General features: G+C 43.0%; 1 protein-coding gene across 1 annotated transcript in view; it reads right to left on the bottom strand.

Annotated features, from left to right (window-relative positions):
- hspg2 (heparan sulfate proteoglycan 2) overlaps positions 1-17,492 on the bottom strand; it is an 85,859-nt gene extending 68,367 nt beyond the window's left edge. Inside the window, exon 1 of the mRNA XM_079273191.1 lies at positions 17,221-17,492. Within this exon, the coding sequence (XP_079129317.1) occupies positions 17,221-17,289 (69 nt within the window). The 5' untranslated portion in view covers positions 17,290-17,492. The remainder of the gene's footprint in view (positions 1-17,220) is intronic.
- Positions 17,493-25,163: the final 7,671 nt, after the last annotated feature.

Below are 25,163 nucleotides of genomic sequence, written 5' to 3'. Positions count from 1 at the left end.
AACTTGCATGCAGCAAGGATCAAATCAAAATAAAAGATAGAAAGACTGAAGAAAGGAAACTGGAAAAATACGATCAAATCCCGTCTCCCCTGTATGTCACATCAAACATAAACAGCATGAGAGTAATTCGCGTGGCTATAAATAGCGGGTGTGTTTCCGGTAGTGTCTCCGGGAGGAGGGGGACCGGGGGGCCAGCTACAGTTCCCCCAGACGACAGCTGACAGGCGAGGAGCTGAGACTGGTGGCAGCTCGGCGGAGAAGAGCAGCTCCGGCCCAGGCCTGTTTATTTATAACAGAGAGAGCCTTTGAAAGAGCTCCTGTGTCACTTAAGATGCCTGCGTTTCTTCCCACTAGGAAAACTCACAGGGATCAGGGATCTGTGAGGAGCCCTGACGATAAAGGGGAACTTCTGTATTTATCAACCTGGACTCTATTTTCCTGTGTTTTGGAGTCAAAGTGACTAATGGTGACAACAATTTCAGTGTTGAGGGAGAGAGCTGCAGACGGCTAAACCGGCTACAAAGTAACCGCTCAGGGTAACTCCTCACCGTCAATGCACATCCAATAAAAGTGCTCGTTTTTGCCACTGACAGGCTCAGACTGTTATTATAAATGTCAGACAACGTGGACCGTACGAAGAGATAACAGTTTTTCTCCACCTTCAGTTTGTAGTGTTGTGGTCGGTTGGAGTACAGAGAGCGTGGCTTATGCTGCATTCACACTGTGTGCGACACAGCAACTAGTCACTTTCAATGGGAGCCGGTGAGATGAAGCTACAAACTGACGCCCAAAACGTAATACTGAAAAGTGCGAGAATCACCAAAGTCATTAGGATTCATCGTCTGGACACTCTGGGTATCTGTGTACAGATTGCATATTAATGCATCTAAGTTATTGAGATATGTTTGTCTGGAGCGAAGCGGTGGAGCAACAGACTGAGAGCCAGGCTGCTCAAGCAGCATGTCTGAAATGCAACGTATCAATCTTCTTTTTATTTTTTTAAACCCAATGACAGAAGCAGCCACTGTGTGATGGCTCTTTGATTAAGCTCTGGTTTCCCTACATTACCGGCAGCGGCGGTGTTAGATTGAGCCGCCCCTCTTGCTCATTCTCGCCTCAGGACCAACTAATCTGACACCACCTGTTGACTTGGCCACACTCACAACGTCCCAAATAATCACAAGCAAGAGTTAGTCCGTCAACCCCCCCCCCCACGTCTGTGTATCATACTCGATTAGTTCATGGTTACACTGTGTGGGAAAAGTAGGATAAGCAGATAATCTTTCTAAGTACGCAGCTTATGCAACCATTTCTGGAACAAATTAGATCCTCGGAGCACCAGACAAACGCGAAGCTTTCCACTGGGGTGCAGAGATGAATAATTCACATTTTTACAATAATAGATTGCTCGTGATGAGCTGACTTTGTGAGAACAGAATCCGAGCAAACCCTCCAGGTGTTCCTGTCCGGAGGGAATCATTTCATGTTGGTAGAGCCACTTTCCACCGGTTCCCAAGGCCATGCTATTCGGGATGGCGATCTCATAATTAACTGGGATTTGGCGGGGCTACCATGGTGAAGCTGTAGGACCGCAAAGCAGCTCCAACATGTTGAGCATCTCAAACCAACAGTCTTTGTTTGGTAACCCAAGATGCACTTTGAGCTTATAACATCACCCCAAAACCTGCAGTTAACGGAACAAAACTCTTTGTTGTGCGCCATCTGCACATCAAGTCTTTTTTCTTTTCCCCACAACACTTCATTATTTTCAATAATACTCTTTGTTAGCTCTGCCAAGGTTTAGAGAAAAAAAAGAAGTCCACAGAAGTGATGTAGTGTGAGAACAAAAAATATTCTTTCTCAGCTGTTTATGCCATTAATATAAACATAATCGGGCTGGAGCAGAAACGACGGCTGTGCTCCTCTCCAGATGTTCTGCTTGGCAGAGCAAACAAGACAGTCCGATGTTGAAAAAACCATCAGAGGGAGGAAGCAGAGAAGGTATTCAAAGGTTATCCTCGTCTTTCAAGAGCCCCCCCATCCTCCCCATTGGAAAGTACCTGACGGCTGTTTTTGCCACCATGCACCATGGGAAAGCCGAAAGTGGGAGACAAGAGAACAGAGAGGTGACCTCACTTGCAGCACAAAATATCCACGAGCAAGAAGAAAAGGTCAGCTTTCATCACAGCCCACACAGACGAGCATGAAAAGGATTCTCCAATCTTTAACATCAAATATTAAGATTCAAAAACATATATACATGTGACCATCATGGGCTGGGTGCCCACATTAAACAATTCTAAATAAATATGAAACATAGTGATACTACACAGAGCCATTCATCTGTTAGTAAGAAAAAGATGAACTCATTTTTGTCTTCAGGCAAAAACTGCATTCACTGCAGCTGTAGTTTTAATGTTCTATTCTAATAAGGCTTTGGAGGGAGCTGCTACTTTCACTCACTAATACAGGTAGTGAACCTGACCTGTTCGATCAAAGAGTCGAGTAAATTATTCTTTCTGTTAAATGTCCATATTAACTGAAAGAAAACAATCTCACATCCTTTGAAAGGGAAAGTAGGAGCATCATATTAACTGCAAAGACCTACAGTGTAATAGGAGGGACATCCAGTTAAAGTTGGACAATGTGTTCCTGGTACACTGGCTCTTAATTCTCTTGCAGGTACAATGAATTTATTCTTTCTTCACCATGAACATGGGAAAGATCCCTCGTCTAAGGTAGTCACAGTTATGGGTTAATACAATTAACTATTACGAATGACCTCAGCTGTTGTCACTTTATATCCAACATGTTCTCGCAAAACAACACCAATTCCACAAAAGAGACATTTATGAATATTAGGGCTCGATGCGAATATTCAACAATACAGATTTTGTTTTAAGCCCTTGGGATGCATACAACACAACAAAACTATTGGAAAATGTTTTTTTTTTATTCAAAAACAACACAAACAACATCATAGAATAACAGAATCCTTTAAAGTTATTGCCTTTAATTCAACTGAAAGACGCGTGCTGCCGCAGTCTGCCGTCCATCTCAGCCGCGAATGAAGAAGTGTGTGGCCGAGTCCCGACTCATGTCCTTGAGCCGAGCGTTGTGTCGTAGCGTTCTCTGACGCAACCCATGGGGGGCCTCCGGAGGCTGCATCACATAATGCGTGGAGACGTCAGCCTCAGAACGCTGCCGTTTACGGGGAGAAGTCCCGCATATGTGACTGTGAGATACATCTAAACTCACACAGAGGGTTGAGGAGAGGAGGCGCTGAGCGCAGACAGAGCGGTGTTGACCCGAAGTGTGCACCGAGTCAAACTATGATTTAATATGGTAAAAAGGTCTACAAGAATGAAGAAAATGGAGTGAGGCAGGCAACTCGCACCGACTGAGTTCCCTCGCATTCAGCCAGGAGTTCTTTGAGGAGAACAGAAGTGGAATTCCAGGGGGAGATAAAAATACCTCAGGTGTTATTACACCCTCCGTTAGAGGCCCTGCAGCCAGAGCGGGTGCAGGACAGGACAGAGGTGAGGTCCGGCGAGGAGACGTCTCCAGAACTCTGTTTACCAATGCCTTACTATTTAAATTGCATTACCATCTGTAACTTATTACCTGCCACAAACTGTGTTTAAAAAGACGTGTAGGGATTGCCACTAGTCACTGCACATTCCCGGGAACGATCTATTACAGTAGCAGTCAAAGATGCTTTTGTCCCCAATGTAAAACTCCACACGTGCATTTTTCCAGGCCTATCGTGAGAGAGGTTCAGTACAGTAGGCCATCTGCTGCTGTGGTCGGCATCCCCCCTCGACTCCCCGTTTGAGGCTAGGCCTGGACAAGAACCAATAAACACTGAAGAAAGCCATTTTTCAGAGAACGCCGCTGCCCAGCATACTGCCCCAGCAACTGCTGCCCAGCATACCGGCACACCCACATCTGCACAGCACACGACCCGAGACCTCCTCAACACCGGTAAGCTCCCGGCGGTGTGGCACCTCAGCTAGACGTCATTACACACAGAGCACAGTATTCTGTTTGTACTTCATTTCAACTTTGCTTCATCGTCTTCCAGAATAGGAGTGATTAAAACAATTTTGTCTCGACAGCGTGCAATTTTTTATGACCAAAAATAGACATGTTTAGAAGGAAACCTGCCCCCACTCTGGCTAGCAGCGCCGTGAGCTTAAGCTTCGCTCTAACAAGGGACTTTCCTGCATGTTGTCTCCGATGTTTGGTGAAGGAAGTCATTTATTTCCTCAAACCCGAGGATCAAGGCAAATCTTAACCACCCTCCAACAAGCCAGCGAGCTTTACTTTGTTAACAACACCCTACAGCAGATAAATGTGAACATTCCTGAAGCCAATTATTGGGTTTCGGCATGTGAGAGGGGGATCAGGTGCCCACTAAAATGCCTCCCTTCTGATTGGCTCTCACCTTCTCCATTCAGAATTTTAAACCCTTGGTTCAGACTCCCCTCTGTCACCCCCCTGACAAAGGATCAAGGGGCAGGACACTTGCAAAGAACCGGATTATATTCTGGAGGCTGGGTCAAGGAGACGGCTCTGGGGAATCCCAGTGATGTGAAGGTTGGATTTCTCCAGGTGTAAAGCGCATTTCTTTTAGTGTCGGCTCATGTTTCATCTTCTCCGCATTCTACAACTTCTATATCAAAACGGAAGCAGTACGTCGCCCCCCTTGACGACAGGAAGAATTTATGAGATCAAAATGAAAACTTTTAAAGACGTTTTGGCCGCTGTTGTTATAAAGTTGAACACTTGCACAAGAAGTATGGGAATATAAGGCAGCCAACTTCAGTCTCAGAGCAGACTTTGGATAAGCAAACTGAGAGTGCAGGATGACGATATGGTTATGAACAAGGGCCCGGGGACAAGCTGTTGGACGGGAGATAAACAGAAGTCCTGTCATTACTTTTGTCCGAGGTCAACAAGAGCCTCTTGAGAAGTCTCAGACTTCTTCTGCATCAATTATAGTGCCGCAGGCCTGACGGTTAGCACAGTATCTTACATAAGTACAACATGCTTAAACATTATATTTTATTATTATTATTATTATTAATTTGACACCTTTATCCATATTTTCCCATAAAACACATTACTGAAAGAGTAAATATGGTACAATGTCATTGATTTTATTGTTTTTTTCCCTCTTTCAACTCTACTTATCCTGTTTAACTTCAGATAACACCCTCACTGTGAGTCATGCATAAAACAGATGATATTTTATATTTAGTCACTGAATGTATCAGCCAAACCACCTACAGCAGTGGTCCCCAACCCCCGGGCCGCGGACCGGTACCGGGCCGCGGGTCATTTGGTACCGGGCCGCACAGAAAGAATAAATAACTTTTTTTCATTTCATTGATTATCAGAGTCGGAAAGATATTTTATTTTGAAAAATGACCGGATTCTCTCCCAATTACATGCGCCTGTCTCTCTTGACACATGTCAACACGCTTGTCACGAGCGTTACTTCCCAACCACAAAAGACCCACGAACTGCGAAGGAATGGATCCGCGACCCATTTGTGAACAAACCAGGTGAATCGAGCTTATCCGTGCCAGAGGGAGATCAGCTGCTGGAGCTTGAAAATGACGGCGGCCTTAAAAGTATGTTTGGGACAACAACTCTGCTGCCGGTGTTAAATGTTAAATTACCAAGTACAAGTGGGAGTTTTGCTGGACAGAGTTCGAATCCAGATTGTTGCGATCTTTCCATAAATGTATTTTCTTCCATGTATTTCTTCATACGTGGCTGTGATGCAGTGCTCACTCATACAATCATAATCCCTGCAATCGATATGAGATGTGTCTTTTAGATCTCCAGCAATATGTTTGTGAAAGTGTGACGAAACAGGCGACAGAGGCAGAAAACCGCTGCAGCTGTTAAGCGAACACAACACGCGCACAGAAGGAAAACCAGTAGGTCCAGAAACCAGTAGGGACGTAACACCGGTCCGTGGAAATATTTTATAACATGAAACCGGTCCGTGACGCAAAAAAGGTTGGGGACCCCTGACCTACAGTATATTCACCTAGTCTGGGAATCTTCCTGTCTAGACTATTTCCCTGCAGGGATCATTCACCAGTCTATCACACACACTGAATAGCAGGCTGTGAATTATTTTCAGTTGTAATGATTCACAGATTGATAAAAAAAAAAGCAAATGATGCCCGCTGAAACAAACAGATCCATAAAATGAGCTCAGGCTTATCTAGTCCTGTGCATATCTGGGTAATACTTGTGATAAAAGGGCATTTCAGTTCGCCCGACGGCGGCCTTGATGAGGTCTGGGGAAGGAATTCCCCCAGACGGGACCACGCCTGCCGGATCTTACGCTTTGAGAGCCAGATAAAATCCCTAAGCTAAATCAAACACTTCCTTTACTCCACTTACCCTTCCTCTACAAGGCAGTCCCAAAAATAACCCGCCTGCATGTCCAGAGCAGAACAATAGCTAAATGCAAAGACTTCACTACAGTGTAAACAAGACAAAAACTCTTTCTGGTGTGACAGACCATACGTCTGCATTTCCAGCAGAGACTCTGTGTGCCCATATACTTCTGAAATGACGCTGTTGGGTAAACAAGATAGAACAAATTTTTCGCGGAGTGATTGAAATGGAAACTTTATTTTATGTTTATGTCAAAACTAACGAGTAATAATCCCACCATTGGGTAGCTAATTGGAACAACAACCCTTTATTGAGGACATTCATTGCAGACGTTCTCCTTGTCAGCAAAGGCTCTTTAACGATCCCGGTCCTGTGCTTTGTAAAAAGCTCCCTTTACAATTATCCAGGAGCAGGACGTTAAAGTCAGCAGGTAACCAAAGCAAGGTGGGTCCAGGAGGCCTTATCCCCTGAATGTAAGTGTTACTACTGGTGTTTTTCAACATTTACGACCCGACACTAACATATGATATTAGAGGCTACATTTTGCAATCAGGACCATGATTTTTCTTGTTTTTGCATTTACCTAGAAGCTGCAGGGGAAACAAAACTTTGCTAGATAATTTACGTTAATAACACTCTACATTAAAGTCAACCCAGGGGCCTGACATCTGAGAAGCATAAACAACGTCTGGGACCATCTTCCTCTCAACAGTTGACAGACGAATTTCACCTGGCCACATAATTCAGCAACAGGCCTTAATTTGAAGGTGTACTCGCACCGACAAAGACATCTGTTTGCCAGGGGTTTATGCAATAATACAAGAAAGCAGGAGGTCTATCCTGGCCATTCATTGGAAGCAGATGTGAGGGATCCATTTCCGACTGTAATAACAGTTAATTACAGGCAAGGGGCCCCGCGTGTTCGTGTGAAAATACGCCGAGCTCCGGTGGCTAATCAGCAGAGCGAACCAGTCAGGTACATGAGAGACAGCAGTGAAACTAACTGCAGCCTCCTCTACAGGCGTGACTCATCACGGTGCTAATGGACAAGCCAGCACAAGCCAGTTCATGACCTTTCGAGGGGGAAAAAGTGCAGAAAAGGGATAATTTAAGACTCAGCTTTCACCAGTGAGGTTACATCACTCATCCCGCTGACAGCTCTTCACCGCAAAATCTTTGCCGTCTGAGACAATAAGCAACATGAATAACAGCTCTAGAAATAAAATGTATTGTAATTTATTTGACTTTCAAGTAAATCTGATGGTATTCATGTCAGCCAACACTCATTCCTCAGCATAATTCCAGGTATTCCTGCCCAGAGGGCTGCATGGGAGCAGGATGAGCCATGACTGACAGAACATGCTATTGATGCCTTAAAGTATCATAAATGTGTGTTTGAAAAACAACATAGACCCATGTTTTGAGTAAATGTTATTGCTATCGACTATGTCTTATTGTTACGGTGTAGAGGCAGAACACAACGGATCGTGCTTCCACGCACACATTTTACATCGAGCATAAGCGCTGTAGATTCAGGGTTGACATTCAAAAGAAAGTGCAACGGATACTTTTAAAAAAAATGATTTGTATGTCGATGAGGCCTACATTATGGGTTTATGGCATGAGATGGACAAGCTCCACCTCTGGGCTGCAGCAATAATGCTGACTTGCCCTCAAAGCACCCAAGGCTGATCAGACCTTAATCTCTGCTCGTCTGGTCGGCCCGTTCTGAAAAACATGAAAAAACATTGCGCTCATTCTTCTACTATCTCCCTAACATCTTGTTCTGCATTATCCCTGCACCAGGAAAGCCCCCGGTGAAACAACGGACAGAGGTTAGCCATGTGCCTGCAGGTCAAACTGATGTCTGGGTCAGAGAATCTGATTGCAGTCTGGTGGTGTGCCACATTTCAGCCCCCCCCCCCCCCCCCCCATCTACACCCCTCGTACCCATGACAGGGTCATAATGAAGCCTCAGCAGGTGGAGCCTGGAAGACAGGGCCTCTTCGTGCAGGCACAGCTGAAAGAGCCTCCTCTATGTGCTCATAGTCCACACAAATCACACAGGCTCTCAGTTCAGGGGAAGAACCATTTAATTACCCCTTTTTAAAGCAATAATAGTCTGACTTGGCTGGAGGTCCTGCCTGCATGAAGAAACGGGAAAGTGAGGCCTTCACTGTCTCTGATGATCCCGGAAAAAAACATGAAGGGCAACCGAGACCTGTAATTTAGATGAGCAAATCAAATATATCTACCTTATAGGGTTATAAAGAGAGATCAAGAAAAGATCAAAATTTAACAAATAAGCTACTGTGCATTGATCTGCAAAGTTAAAACAGCTGCTTTTCCCAGAACTCTCTTGAGTGATGTGGTGTTGTTAAGCCATTGATGGTGGTCACCACCGACTTACTGTAAACTGTGCATCGTAACTGAGAACACTGGCTGACTAATGCTTCCACAGAAGTTAAATATTGCTCCTCCATTCGTGTCTCCATCTGTGCCATCTCTAATCACAATGAAGCTTTCAGAGGCATGTAAACAAGCCTTTAAGATGAGTCTTTATATGGCTCCTCATTCCACTGGATCAACAGATGCTTTGGGTGGAGAGAAAATTATATACAGCCCACTTTAGTCTAAAAACCACAGAAATTCCCATTGCCTTACCAACTGTGTTACAAGGCCAACCTTCAGCTTCCCTCGGCCTGCCAGGTACTGAGTAGACTTGCATGCTGTCAAGCCTCTGGGCACATGGTGGATGCTAAGCTACTCTAGTCAGCGTGGTGGTTAAGGAGTCTCTGTATTTCTTTGTATTTAGTTGGCAATGCTCGACGTGAATAAAGATAGGATCTGAAATCCTTCTCTCAGCTTCTCCCTGATGCTTATCTGGAACAGCTTCAAGAGAGTTCTATTTCAAAATGATCAGAAGGCGCAATGGTGATGGTTTCCAGCAGCACGCAAGGAGCTGTGATTTTAATCTAGTGAAACCACCGACAGGGTCTGCATTTGTCTCTTCTCAATGGCTTTCATTGCTGCGTCTCACACGGTAGTGACTGTCTATATCGCTGTTACACCTCTCTGTTTCACAACGAACAAGAGTGTGATGAAGACCATTTCAACTGTAAGACACATCCCGTCTTTACAGATTCGTGGTCTATACTCGCACTCACGCAACCGTGTAGTTCGCGCTAGCCTAATGTCATCTTGTTTCATTCTGCTGGTTGCATTCACACTTTAAAGATCCTAAAAGTTGTGTCATTATCTTGCCGGATAAAACTTGTAAGTGTCATAAACGTTTGTTGGCCACAGAGTTTATTTTCTGCAATAATACAAAATCCAATGGAAAAGCTTCCAGGGCTGGAAATACATCATCCCCCACGCAGCACACTGCTGAATGGAAGGCTTGACATGCATAGCAAAGGCAACTACGGGGGAGGAGCGTAGCAAACTATCAAAGAAAGTATTATATATTTTAGATTTATTAAAATAAGCAATAAGGATGCATTATCGCGTCACTCCTGATACAGCTAAATATGTGCATTTGGGATTTGTTGAGCAATAATTATCTTTTCATAAAAAAAAATCGTGTGTATATACAGTATATCAAAGGCTTTTCCATTACAACACAGTTTGGCTCATGGCATGGAACATGCATCTTCAAAAAGCAGCAAACCTGAATGGAAAATATTTCCAACCAAGAAGGTCTGCTCAACTAAAACACGCTATGAAGGAAATTCTAATATGACATCGTAGCCGAGAGAGGAAATACAAACAACAAGGGCTTGTGCTTTTGTGTAATTAGGTCCACAGGAATTCATTCATCCTTAGTTCCAGCTTGTTACTTGCCAAATTATAAAAACTTCTGTACAGCTTTAGCACCGCACACCACAGGCCCTCCAAATGAAGTAGATCTTGCTGGGCAAGAAATAAAAACCTGTGATAAATGCTTTTTACTGCATTAAAAAAAAAAACAACTGAAGACGCAGGGGAGATGTTTAAATAAAACTTGCTTCTTGAAATATTCAGAAAAAATGAGAATTGACTACAGATTATGGGGATTTTCAAATATAAACACACTTCAGAGAAAACAACGAATTAAGTGGGAGGAAAAATGGGGGTTGGGAAAAAAATAAATACACTGGGTTGTTTCTTTCAGCATATATAGAGCAGCAGATCTGACGTGCACACAGGAAAGCCTGAATAAACTTTGCTTCAGGGGAAGTGGGGTCCTCTTGTCCTGCAGATTATTCCAGGTTTCATTTCCCCAACAGGATGGTGATTCAGCAAGAGACAAATGTTTTAGACCCTCACTGCACCAAAAACAATGGACTGCCGGCAACCTCTTAACCGCAAAAACCCATTTGTTTTCCAGCTCTACAGATATCTCATCGTGGAGCAAATCACGTGTCCAAACTGCCTGTCCTGTTGCTGGAGAAATAGGCGTGGAGGCAGATAGAAATGAGTTGTTGTTTTTTACAGCAACTATGATAGAAATACTACTGGCAAGAGTGAGCAGAAAGAGGAAAGGACAGAGGGTGACTTAGATGTGTGTGTAACAAAGAGAAAGAGTTGCTGTGTCTCGTGGGGCGGCCACTGACATGATAACACAGACCAGAGTGGTGCAGCTCTCCTCCTATCTCTGCTGAGGGCCTCTGCAGACAGCGAGGGAGCCGAGTGCATCACAGCAAGACTCTTCCATCAATTTGAATTAGAACAGCTGCTTCAAAAAGGCAATTGATAGCAATTCACGTGTTGCTATGCTGTTCGCTAGGTCTGTCACGGTGGCTTTTTAATGTTTCCCGTTTTAAAACGAGGATTGTCTAAAAGGGGTCTTGAATATGCACTCGGTGGCTACGTACATGTGACTGTGCTAAAAGACTGAAGCTGAAGCTGCAAGACCCAGGCACAAAGGTGCATCCTCACCAGCTGATGGTGTTCCATGTTAAAGCAGCGGGAGTCAAGAAACAGCATTGTTCTGTTCTAGTATTGCAGTGTATGAGTGTGATGAAAAAAACCTGTATAATGAGACTGTTATTCCCCGTGATATCCGCTCTGGTGTTCAAGAGATACGTATAAAAGAACCAGACATCATTAATTTGTGAAATAATTTGCTAATTAGGCGCCTGAAGAGCATCAGACATGTAATGGCTGCCTACGAACAAGCTCCTGATTCTAACTACAGTGAGCAGAGTAGAGAAGAAAAGCGGGTTTCCCTGTGTTTACTTTTCACTGAGCCGATAGATCTTGAAGCGAACTCCCTTTGTGAGCGTTAACAGTTTAACAACAGCTTTGGGGGATTTGCATCTTCTTAAGGTTACAATAAAGTCCTGAAGAGATGGCAGGCTGTCTGCTTTCGCAGGTGGAGACTTGTCGTACAGTAATAGGAAGTGGAGGCGGGGGTGCTGCTGGTGTCAGGGAGCGAGACATCATCAGCTCTGATAAGACACCAGGGTGGGATTTTTTATGAACACTTCACAAGATGTCGGGTTCAAACCTGGTTTTAAAAATAAAAAGAATGACAGCATTCCTTTAGCAAACTTAAGTACCCTGGAAAAAACAACAAAATACAAAAACGTCTGGTGAAAAGGGCACCGACCCCCATCAGAGTAGCTGTGTACGTTGGGAGGAACCATACAAGACAATGCGGCAGCTCCCTTGAGGAAAAAGCAGAATGCCCAAGTGACTTCACATCAATGCCGCCAGCAAAGACAATGGCAGATCCAATAGGCCACTGACAACTGCAGAGCACCTTCAAAGGGAAAGTGCACTTCAGTCAACTTAGCATTTCAATGAGGTTCTAATAAGTGCTAGCCTGGGTACAGCCTGGGGGGAAAAGCCTGGTGAGACAATGTGAAGAGGTTTAAGAAGGCACTTTAAGATGGGGAAAAAAGTCAAGAGTGTGTAACACTCTATTACAGTCTTTTATTCTTCTTATCAAGCTCGTGTTAGATTTAAATATTCACTAGTTCACTATTCCCTGAGGAGCAGACTGAGCATTAAAGGCAGCATTAAACCACTGATTACAAGCTTTTTCCAAACTGAACAAATAAAGAGTAATATTAAAATCCCAACAATCTTCATACAAGCAGACTGAACAAGTAAAGGGAGGAAGCCATTGTGATGTTTTATACCAGTTTCTGACCATTAGCTGTTTTTATTGCGTGTGGTGTAGACTGTTGTGTCCTCAAGACATTCTGTGAACTCAACGTGAACTCTGTTGGGTTTATTGCACCTGTGCGGTGAAGAGTGATATATACTGCCTGCATATTTTACTGTATTTAAAAAAAAAAAGAAGATAAATGTTTAAACGTTTCTCTGCGATCAATCTTTTTTTTTAAACTTCTGAATGTGATCAGTTACATCATACCATGTGGACAGTGAACATGCGATCTTCAGGATTGTTGCCTGGAAATCACTGAAGTACTTTCTGCTCCGCAAAGAGGGCAGATTACAGGGTTCACTAAGGAGCGAAATCCAGAAATTGGGAGTGATTTAGTACCTTGCTCAAGGGCACTTCAGGAAGTGGTAAGATATGACCAAAAACTGATCTATAAGAACTGCCGGCTTGTCCAGTGCAAGTAAATGATGGATGTAGCTAAGGAGTGAGCCTTCTTATATATTGTATACATACATAAATGCATATAAATAAATACAAAGTTCATGAGCCTTTTGGGTGGCATTAGAGAGGATGCGGGCAAAACTCCAACTATGTTTTTTGCACCATTTGTCGCAGGTTTGAGAGAATGGCGGATAATTAACTTCAGTCGTTATTTAATAAGCACTAATAACTGGTAATCAGAAAGTTTAAAGCTTTAATGATTCAATTACAGAATGCAACTTGAGCTTCAGACTCCGAGGATGACACATAAATCCGATTAACTGTGGTTTGAAACAAAAGCCGTCCACAAGCGTATGGTTCGGGGAGAAACGGTAAACGTGTGAAGAGGTGTGAATGGAAAGAGTGAGACTCTAGTTACAACAAGCGGCCCTCGAGAGTATGTGCCCTCATGTCAGCACATGCACAGCGTTGCTGCTGTACCAGCTGAGGTGCAGCTGTGTTTGGAGTCGGCTCTTCTGTCCGACACGGACGCGACTCTGGGCATGGAAGTGCAACGCTGCTGCTGCAGCCACAGAGAGCTGCGTATTGTGAGGAGACATTAGTGTGTGTGTCAAAAGCGAGGGGGGGGTAAATATATTTTATCCCCCTTTAAGACTTTGATCCATCTCTGCCTTCTTAATTCCTAATTTGCATTACAGCACAAATCACACAGATATCTGAGGTTAAAGAAAAATATGGTTCTAATCAATGCCAGCATTGATTATTGTCAGAGTGAAATATGGTGATGGAAATATAATTGTTATTCTCTGTGTATACATTAGGTGGCGCTGTACTAATATCCTAGGCTCAGGTATGTAGGTACTGAAATCACTGTTGTCAGGTATTTGATCCCGGAGGGGCAAAGGGTTTTGAGTGGGCTCCTATTCTATTAATATAATAACACTAACTGCCATTAGTTGCAAATAGAAAGAAGAAGAAAAGAAAAAAATAACCTTGAATTCAGGCTTGGAGTTGAGACCACACTGTGTACCAATATTTTCAGTATATTTAGCTAATTTATGATAACTCATATACACTTCACACATGACTGCATACCATTTTCCAAAGCATACTACAAGGAACAAAAACATTATCCTTGTGTTGCAGTGTAGATGTGAACGCAATTTAAAAAGCCTGAATCCGCAGAATTTGTAACTTTTGCAACAAATAAATGCATAACATGCAGATGTTCACATATAAAAATCACCTGGTTTATTGTAATGCTTTGGGCAAACGGATGGAAACCAATGGCTGCCAGGAAGGTAGTAAAAGCATGAAACACTAAAGCATGATTATCTCTGCAAAGGAGGTTTTGTTTTCGGTTCGATTTGTTGGTCTGTTTGTCAGCATGATTACAGATAAACTACTCGCTGAAGCTATTGTAACAGTAGAAGATTATACCCACAGAAAAACAAAGAAAATGGTCAGACGATCTTGTTGATGGGCCATATCCCATTTCTTGGAGTAGCAAACCCATCGTGCTGACATTACACAAAGGCTTGCGAATTGCAAAATTGCCAAGTCAGATGGTGAGCAACATAAATGGTGCAACTGTATACACGGGTTAAAAGTGAAAAGTTGAGGAAGCTGTCGAGTGGAAGTCAATCGTGGCCGTGAAAGTGTCATGAGGAACCCCGCCCCCCCCCCGCTGAACTGAGAACCAGAGTCAGGATCAGAGTGCTCACCTCTCAGACCTCTATACCGGCCCAAGTCACACCTCACAGCAAAACCCACAATTGACAGCCTGCCGGCCGGCACTCCGTCTGTGCCGATGTGCTTGAGGAGGGGGCGAGCCACTTCAGTGCAGCCAAGATGGCCTCTCGCCCGGGGCTATAATTCAACAATGCGATGTTTACTGAGCCCAGTCGTCAAGCCATTATGTGAATGGGTCTGGAGGGGGCCGACCTTCCCCTACTGTTTAAACTATGGAGTGGAGTTGGTGTTTGCACGGCTGCGCTTTGCGACTCCACAGAGTCCTCATCAACTCTGTACGGGAATTAAACACCAGGTAGCAGGGTCTGAAACAACGAGGCGCCACACAGGAAGACCAAACCGGCTCGCCCTGGTCGATACGTTACCCAACATAGACTAAATACGTCTCTGCATCACATTTAGCAGCGGATGAAGGGGTTGAGTTACACGCCAGAAGAGAGAGATAACAATTTACACCAACGACACACGCTCTGCAGACTTTATAGTCATAGGAATCCAGGCCGCCCCTCCCCCACCCCCAATGAAGTCAAGGGACACTTGTGACAGTCTATACTGGGAGAGATCTCCGAGCCAAAATTGTCAGCAGTGGTGCTTACAGTCGGGCTGATGTCATACGTCAGAAAACAAAGTGCCTTTGCACTAAAGTAAGACCGGAGGCAAAGACCTCTGGCCTTGTCAATCCACTGCCATTTCTAAAACTCTTATGAGTGAAAACAGATTTGGGAGTAGCCGTCTATACAGTTTGGGATCAAATATTAAGCTGTAAAAATACTCGACACCAGTACTGCTGGTGTTACACAGCAGGACACGGGCCCTCATTTGTGAGCTCGTACCCATACAGAGTTTTCATTGACTTTGATTGTTTGAGTTGATGCGCATGACCCTGACATTCCAGTGTGGAGAAAGGAGGGCCCATAGTAACACCAGTGTGTGTGTGTGTGTGTGTGCGCCGAATTGAATCAAGAGGCAGTCCGCCTGCTGTAGTTCAAAGTCATAATGCAAGAAACAGATGCTTGCGGTTCCAGATAAAATTCAATTAGGATGGTATTGTTGGCCTAGCAGTCAATCAAGGCTGTGGTAAAAGCGTAAAAAGGCCATCTCCTATTACCTTCCAGTGTCAGGACACAACATATGATGATGGCCCTCTGGGGGACTGGGTAGCTTCTGTGGAATCGATGGTATTAAAAGATAAAGAACGTGTTTTGCCTTCGTCGATACAGGTAATGCACCTTCTGTGTCACTCTGTGACAGCTCACAAAGTGATAGATCATGTCCATTCACGGGAGAGGCTCGGCGCTCGATAGCATGTCACAGCCGGATGGTAAATATACCTTGAAGTCATCGACACTTTAGCTTTCCAAACGCCTTCAATATTACTGCGCATCCACTCTATATCCAGCAGGTGAAAGTCTGCTGGCCAACGCAACTACGTCCCATCATTCAAAGAGGCTTTCCTTAATGTCACATCAACACAGAGGAGTCACAGATATCTCAACCATGACAGCTCTGTTTATTGGAGGGCATAAATGTGAGAGACCAGACGTCTATCTGAGGGTGGGGGGGGGGGGGGGGGGGTCTATTCTCAGCAACTAAAGCAATAGTCCTCCTCTATATGATTCACACCACAGATATAGTAGAGCAAAACATCTTATTTCAGACTGATGTATTGATAACGGATTCATCGTTTATCAAGCAAAAATGCAAAACATTTTGTTTCCAGGCTCTCAAAAGTGTAAATATATTTGGGTTTTGGGCTACTGGTCTGATATTTTAAAAAGATAATCGATAATGAAAATAACAATTAGTTGCAGTCTGGCAGTATTGGCTACTGCCTCATCGTGGAAGCTGGATGAATAAAACCAGAGGCAACTTGGTGGAGAATTCCCAATATGGTGCATTCTCCAAACTGCAGTAGATATTTGGATGGAGGACACCTGAGAAGTGGATTCATTTCATTCCGCCTTCACATCTTAAAGTCCATTTATTTGCCAATGAACCCCACATTATTTTGATAAGGAAGTCAAAGAAAATAAGTGGATTGACACAAAGGACCAACAAACATGCAGTGAAAGCAGTGCAAAGTGTAGCCTGACTAAGTTTGAGATGATTTAAGAGTTCGGGGGGGGGGGATAGCTTTGTTTCTATGGACAAACTTAGCCCGGCTTTACTCAACAGCAGGTTCTGTTACTTTTAAAGGCGTCTTTACTGTACATGCTGATGTGACTGTGTGGTGTGGACCGGAATCTGTTATAACAGCGCCCGTGCATACGAGTAGCTCTGCACCAGCAGACCACACTATTTACTTAACTTAAATAGTAACATCAACACATGCCTGATGCTTTATTTTTATGCGTTTATTAGGACATAAAAGCGCTGATTTGTAACTTCGACTTGACCTCTGGGGGAAATCAATTTTGTGGATGAATGAAACATCAAATCCGCGGAGGTTAACACAGTGAAAAGCAAAGAGGAAGTGTGTGCTCACTTACAGTAACCAGCTGGCATGTGAGTATCAAAGACAGGATAAGTCCACAGATAGAGGTGGTCGGAGTGCCCATTTTCCACCAACCCAGCGCAGGCTGCGAATGCTGGGGCAAAGTGAAAAAGCGTAGTCCCTCACTCCTCCTGGCCGCTGGAGCGGTGTGTTGCCTGCACCTTTTTCTCACTCCTCTCCTCTGTGAAGAACACGCGACTGCTCCTCTGCGCCCCGCACCCGGTGGGACTTCATCAACAGGTAAACGCGAACCTTTATCGCGCTAGTTGTGTTGTTTGTTTTTTTTTCTAGGTTGAGGGGGAACGTAAAATATCGACGCGGAGAAGCTCCAAAAATTGCACTCCGAAACTTGGGACTTGTAGAGTGGCTAAATGCAGTCCTGCAAAGTCCTATGGTGGAAAAGAGAGAGAGAGCGAGAGAGAGCGCGAGAGAGCGCGCGCGAGAGAGAGAGAGAGAGAGAGAGAGAGAGAGAGAGAGAGCTGCCGAAAAAGTAAGAGGCGGAATGGAATTCGGGGAGTGCTGAAAGAGAAGATAGCTAATCCCAGTGTGGGGAGACGCCACCTAGTAGAGCCATGTTAGCTCTCCACATGACCGTACACACTCCTCACGTGTGTCGGATCCGGAGAAAATGCTACTTATTCATATCATAATATATCTGCACGCGGATTTAAAGTCTGCATATCATGCACTAAATATTGAGTTTGCGACAGTGGTGATGAAGATATTGTATTAATAGCTACTCTGTTACAAGTAAAACGTCGGCATTCAAAAATCTTACTCAGTAGGAAAATGTACTCAAAATAAATACACAGTGCGCAGCCGCAATGGGCTCGGTGGTTGTTAACCTTTATTGTACATGTAGATTATTAGTTTTGCTGCATAAGATGCAGTTAATGGCTGGCTACAGCTACTTTTTATTTTTTTATAATGTTGGGTGATTTAATTCACTGTATTATATGCTAATCATGTATTTTTAAGTAACGAGTAACTACGGGTACCAAATAAATGTGGCGATATGAGTAGAAGTATAAAGCAGCATATAATTAAAACACTCACATAACAGTACAAGTAACTCCAAATTGTACTTAAATACAGTACTCGAGTAAATGTACTTTATCTGTGGCTACTTTGTGGCACTGGATGCTTCTTCCACCTCTGGTTGCATATATACTCTATTACAAGCTCGCCACGCCTTCAATTCAAGTATTCAGTATCGGTTAAATATAATTATTGCAATAAACCTGCTCTACGCCTGTAGTGGACTTTTCATGCCCTCAAGACACATATTTTGAAAGTCCTTCGTGGCATTCCTGAAACAGGGTTCCCTCCGTTCAACGTTTTTCTTAATAATTAAAAAGGTAAATAAATGTCTTTATGGAACGCTTGTGGTCATTAAAATACTGATATTCCTTTATTTTGGTCGAAAATAGAACTGCTGTTGCAGACTTCATTAAAAGAGCTTTACACAGTAAACTTGAGCATTAAGTGCCCTCTACTGGTGTCAGAAGGAGCATTACACCGAAGACTTCTCCACGCAGTGGATACAAAGGACCAACTCAAGCGTCAAGTCAAAATAGAAATGAACTTGTTGCTGTCCCATCAGAGACATGTCACACATAAGTATTAGTCACACACAGAAATATGCGGTGAAGTACTTGTCAGGACCGAAGTCAGGAGCTGTGTGGAGGACTGTGTGTTTGTGTGCATTAATGGCACTGGTGTAAAGAGCACACGTTAACACTCAGAGACAGCTGTTGCCAATTAAAAGCTGAACCCTGAATGGAATTGGCGAGGAGCTGTTCTCAAATGCGCACCAAAAATAGGCTAAAAGGGAGATGAACAGAATGGGCTTATCAAGCTCGTTGGTATCTTATGAATGTACCACTTGTGAGATTCTATTTTTACAATGTAATTAGATTAAGTTTCTTCCAGACTTGTTTGAATGATATATAAAACACTATGCTTTGAATGAAAATTTGTGTCTGATGTGTTTTTTCCACAGAAAAATAGTTCAAATTCTTAAAATGACCGCTACTCCTTCTGCCTTACTGAGAAATCCAGAATCTAAATTGGAACATTTTGGTCACCTAAAAATGTCTTATTCAGCATTCCGTTGTACTTCGCTCCACCCTCTCGTGTCCCTTCTGGGTCCAAAAAGCAAAGTTGGCGAAAGCCAAAAACCAGACGGCCAAAATGTTGAACTTGAGGCTTCAGAACCGTAGTCCACAAACCAACGGGTGACGCCGCGGTGACTACTTCTACTTATATACCGTCTGTGATGTAAACTGAAGCTTTTCACATAAGACTTGTTTAGGATGCATTTGTACCATGATTGCCATCCAAACTAGTGATGTCACACACGTTTTAAAACTCAAATTTAAGGTGAGCACAGAGAAATGTTGCCCCTTCAGGAGATGAATGTGAAAACAGCCCAACATCAAACAAACATCATTCTGCACAGTGAAGATCAAAAGTCCAAGTATAGTAGCAATAAGCAACGTAGTTTTGAACGGAGGGGAACTTTAAATTCAGCTGCACACTGTGTAATAACTGTGTAATTAAAAGTAAACAAAGAAAATGTTATTTGCTAGGTGGACAGAAACTGTAACATGAGGGATAAATGAGGACGGCATGTGCAAAATGCAGACTCGGCCAAGACATGAATAGTTGAAGCCATATGCAATCTTTAATTTGGAGCGTCTTTGTTGAAACAACATTTAAGACCGACGTATAGAAACAACACGCTTCATCTCAAACAAATCCCAACTTAAACAGGAGTCCTCAGAGCAAACATGTGTTCCTGTGCCCTGTAGACTCTTCATGAATACACAACAGAGATCATTGCTGGTGTCTGACTGTGAATGCACACTCGAAGCATCTCCCTGACCACAGCGGTTTGATTTAGGGACTCCTCCCTTGCCTCCCGTCAGCAGAAAAGCGCTGGAAAAATTGCGTGAAACGTGTTTAGTCAAAACTGTCTCAACCCATTATTATAGGTCCCAAAACCAATGTACCATACAGCGAAATGTTAAGGATACTTCAGCTTCTTCGACTGCAGGCTCAGTCCTCTGTGACTCACTAACACCATCTTTTAGTGTTTAGTGTTTGTTTGGAGGTTAGAGTCTATTAAAGGAGCAGTACATTGCCCTAGAATATAAATGAATGGTAAAAACAACATAATTAATACAAAAGTTTATTTGTATGTGGCTTTCAGATAAGCTTTAGTGATAAAATAACTGATCTGGGATCTATGCTGGGGAAGGGAGCTGAGTAAACTATAGAAGCAAACAACCGAATACAGACATTAAAGTCAGCCTTATCAAACCGCTTTATGTCACTACCCACAGACAACTTGATCCATCTGGGACAGTCCTTCATGTCGTTAAGTTCAGGAGAGGTCTGCAAGCTCAAGTCAAATCTGATTGACTCCCCGTTTGGTTGCTGTGCTTGCACTCTGTACACATTATTAGATTCAGCCATGAGGTATGATGGAGAAGATGTCGGAAGACTCGAACACTGACCGGCCCCGTGTGTTACATGAAGAGTGTCTGCAGCGCACTGCGCCTCGTCAACTGGAGCTGCAGCTGTGCGAAACAGCTGTGGCAATGAGCGGCAGATCAGCCAAGGAATATAAAACGCTTCCGCTCTCGGCCTACGCCCTTAGACTGTGATGCAGATATATTGGAAGAAGACGCATTACTATTCCCCCTCTTCCTGTCATTTAACTCTTATATGGGTCATATCTTACATGGATTCACCAAATAACTCAACAAAATCCCATGTTGGTAAATAGAGCAGTTCAGCAACTTAAAATACGCATCAGCAAAGGATTTTTCTTTTAAATCAGCGAGCATAAGAGAGTACAACATGAAGATGTTGTTGATTATCTACTCTTTACAAATTGACGGGGACTATGTGTCACACACCAAGAAAGTTAATCTAGAAAAGTAGCCAATTATTATGACACAGAAAGACATGATTGTGTCATTCAACGCAGCGCCACAATCTAATGTACGTGTGTGTGTGTCCTTCGTCTATCTAGAAAACCATTTATTCGATCTAAGTCACGCATGGTGGGTTCGTTGCTCAGGACCCAAGGGAGTGCTTTGTCAATGTTGGTCAATTTGGACAAGCGAAGCGTTCAATATTAATAACATTTTAATAAACAAGCGGTCGTCGCTCTGTGCAGCAGCAGGGGCGGGGCTTGCTTGGGAGGTTGTCTGCTGCGGGCTGCACCTTATTGACTGCAGTTCACTTTAGCTGCTGGATGCTGGGTATACTAAGAATGTTTGAACATTTGCAGAGGAGCTTAAAGGTGTCTCGTACAGCCTGTGTAGAGCGTGTGTGTGTGTGTAAAATGAAAAGCTAATAATGTGAGAGGCTCATCTTCATGAACACATCATTGGTAATTCCTCACATATACAGTCCAGTGTCTCGACCAATCAGGAGCCCAAACGGGTGCCACTCCAAGACACGTAGCCTGTGTTTGTCACATGGTCAAAGAGGCATTAGGAAGACAGGCTAGATAGCAAGGCACATCTATATATAGCTGGGACTGGGCTACCATTAACCAAAATAAACACAGCTGAGTTGAGTTATTTTGTGATGTGCTGATCTGGGACATGCTGTTCGGCCACAGTACCAGGGAAGTGACTCCAGTACATTAGGTCTTATAACTCATCTGCATCTCAACTTGAAGGTCAGAAAGAGAGAAAGAGAGCTCTCGGAGGGTTTTATTATGCGCCAGCGGATGGAATACACTTTATTACTGCAGCCTCCCTGCACACAAAAACTAATATTTAATCAAAGGGGTACTCCAGTGATTTAGAGGGAAGGGCATGGGGGACTTACAAGAGAACCATATAAATGAAAAGAATGGTCCAAATCAATGCTGCAGTTTTAACAAAATAGAGCTAATCCTCTGAGATTTGTCTTTTTTCTTTTGATGGGCAATAAACAAGCCTGTGTTGTACTTATCATGCCATCAAGACACACATCACAGAAGACACAAAGTCCTTTCTGGCATTCCTGAAACACAGTTCCACTCAACACATTACTTAATAAATGATAGGCAATTCATGTTTTATGGAACTATCCGGGCCATTTAAGTGCTGTTGCAGACTTTATTATATCAGGAGCTCAGTGCTGATACCAGCGACAGACTTCTGGACTCTCTCTCTCAAGCTAAATACAGTAAACTTCAGCATTAAGTGCCCTCTACTGGAGTTAGAAGAGGCATTACACTGGAGAATCAAATGACTTCTCCATACAGTGGATGCAATGGACCAACTTAAGGGTCAGGTAAAAAATAAAAACACAATTACTTGTCCTGTGTTGCTAGAATGGATAGTTTGACCAAATCGTGCTTCACCTCAAAACATTTGTCTCTTTTATCCTGAAGACAAACAAATGCCACAACAAATGTTCGCTATGAGACAGCAATATCATGACTTTTCGTCATGCCAGAAAACACTAAATCCTACACTTCTCTAAATGAAATGATGATTGTATTTTGTTGACCTTTCCTGCCTCATAAATACTAATGTCTTATAATAAACTATCCGTCCTTTTCGTTATAGATTTGTGGTCTCCAAGCTTAAGCCAAGATGATGACGCTCCAGGTGATGCAACAGCTATTATTACAAATGGCTTTATTGCATTCATTCTGGTTTTCTCTAAGTGAATGGCTCTTATAGAGTTTTAGATTTGGTTTCAGATGCTGAAGCAGAAGTAATAGTTCTTACTTTGTTTCAAGTTGGTCTTGACTTCCACAATAAAGTTGCTTTCCCCAGCTTAATGATGAGGACACTGCTTCACAAAGGCACAAAATCCACAAAAATATCCATTTTAAAGTTTTGATATACAGAAAAAGAAATACATCATTTGGGATTAAACAAATACTTAATAGATACTATGTATTATTGTGCTGCAATACAGATCTAGCAATCTGCTTCTACAACAGCTCTTGTCTTTCTGTCAGTTGTAAGTGCATGAAGAATAAATGATGCTTACCTGAATACTCCTACGTTGTGTTCTGCCTCGAGGCTTTGGTCTTATTTACTCCCTCTCAGTTGTGTGACAAAAGCAGGAATGCATTGCTTGGAAAACGAACGTGACCGTTACCAAAAGGTGAATTAAACGCATACCTAGTTCACGTGGACTGCGAGTAGTACTGAGTTAGAGGAAAGTCAGAAACTAAATGTGTTATCAACATTGGAGAGTATATTTAAGAAACAAAGATCACAATGATGAGCAACAAATCCCAGTGTTCATGTTAAAAAAGAGAGAGGGGTCACTTTTAGGGGGACAAGCCAAATGTGCTCATTAGTCTGGGTTTGTTGAATAACAAAACGTTATAAGCATTTGCCTACAGTGTGGTATGCTGGTTTCCTATGCAGGCCGAAATACTGACAGCAGTTGTTTTGATAGGATTCTAAAATAAACACACAATAACTATTTCTAGCTTTAAAGTGTCAGAGGACTAATACAACTTTTAATCAATGAAGTGGCCACCTGTTGATATTATTCAGGCTACTTACTATAACAAATACATAAATATACTTTGATATTTTGGTCAGGTTTCCATATGCCAAAAATATATAATTTATTTAGTGTAAGCTAACTGTAGACTATCTACATAAAAAACTTCTTTACAGACAGCTAACTATGACATTAATGCTCATACATACCATAGCACTGATAGGAGACACGGCAACTACAGGTGTGTAACACAGCAGCACGTTAAATGAGTTTGTGTGGCTCTGAGCATTCTCAACCCACAAACAGAAGATAATTCACGACTTACCAAGTCGGTCAGTCCATGTCCTAAAATGTTCGTTTGTGGAAAAAAATAAAACTATATCTTGTTCGTGTAGAAATATAAGAAATTTGTTTTAAATGTCTCGTGTCCATGCACGGTGCGGTGCACGCCTGAACGAGCCACTTCCTTGTTTACATCGCCGTCTGCTGTGATTGGTCCACGAATGAGAGCACGCGGACGAAAATAAATCAGGGTACGTTTGATTCAGTTCACTTTGCGCCGCGGACACTCCCCTAGCGTGCCACATTCTTTCACACAAAGAGTTAGCAGTAAGAAAACGTTATCGAAGTTTTTGGCTGTTGCTACAATAGTGAATACATGTACAGTATATGTTTGTACCTGCTTTGCTCAGCAACCTATTTAGTATTTCTGTTATTTGCTGAGAAGCCATTCTGAATTACTCATTCAATTCTTGCAGCCAATAAAATAATTACAGTGGCTTCTACGACTATTTCTTCAACCAAACATCTAGTAGTTGCTGACGACATCCAGCCATACATCAGTGGTTGCTGCAATCATCTCCATGCCAGCTTTGACTACGAATCCTTCTTAAACTTTCCTTTCTACAGCAAGTAGCAGAGGGCCTTTGCTGACAGCAAGCACACGTTGAACTTTAGCTTTTATATTAACAACGTGCTGCCTGACAGCTACAAGAGACCATACCTGATAAAGATCAATGACTGTTACTTCAGCTGCATTCATCCACATTGGGCCTGTCTGGGAAGAGGTGGTGCAGAAGATGGAGACTCTGTAAATCATCCAGAATTATTCATACTTGCCCTTTATGTTAGTTGAAAAGGTTGGTGTGTGTGTGTGTGTTTGTGAATATCCTGTCTTGGAAATGAAGGATGGGTAGCCAGTCACCTGCAGATGGCACCCTATTCATACTTTAAGTCATTAACGGTAAAATTAAGTGTTTCCACGATGCTGGAGCAAAAGAGGCAGTTTGTAGAAGACCCTCTCCCTCTTGGTGGGGGTAAATATCCGTCCATCTTGTTAGTAGTAATGCCGATAAACATTGTATAGGCAGTGTCTTACATGAAGGATGATTAAAACATTGCATTTGCAGCGTTGTCTGGTTCTGACTGCGATAGCAATATTTAAACATTACTAATACA

The sequence above is a fragment of the Melanostigma gelatinosum genome, assembly GCF_949748355.1.
Source record: "Melanostigma gelatinosum genome assembly, chromosome: 8".
Lineage (NCBI taxonomy): Eukaryota > Metazoa > Chordata > Actinopteri > Perciformes > Zoarcidae > Melanostigma > Melanostigma gelatinosum.
This window is presented reverse-complemented; position numbering and strand designations above follow the sequence as displayed.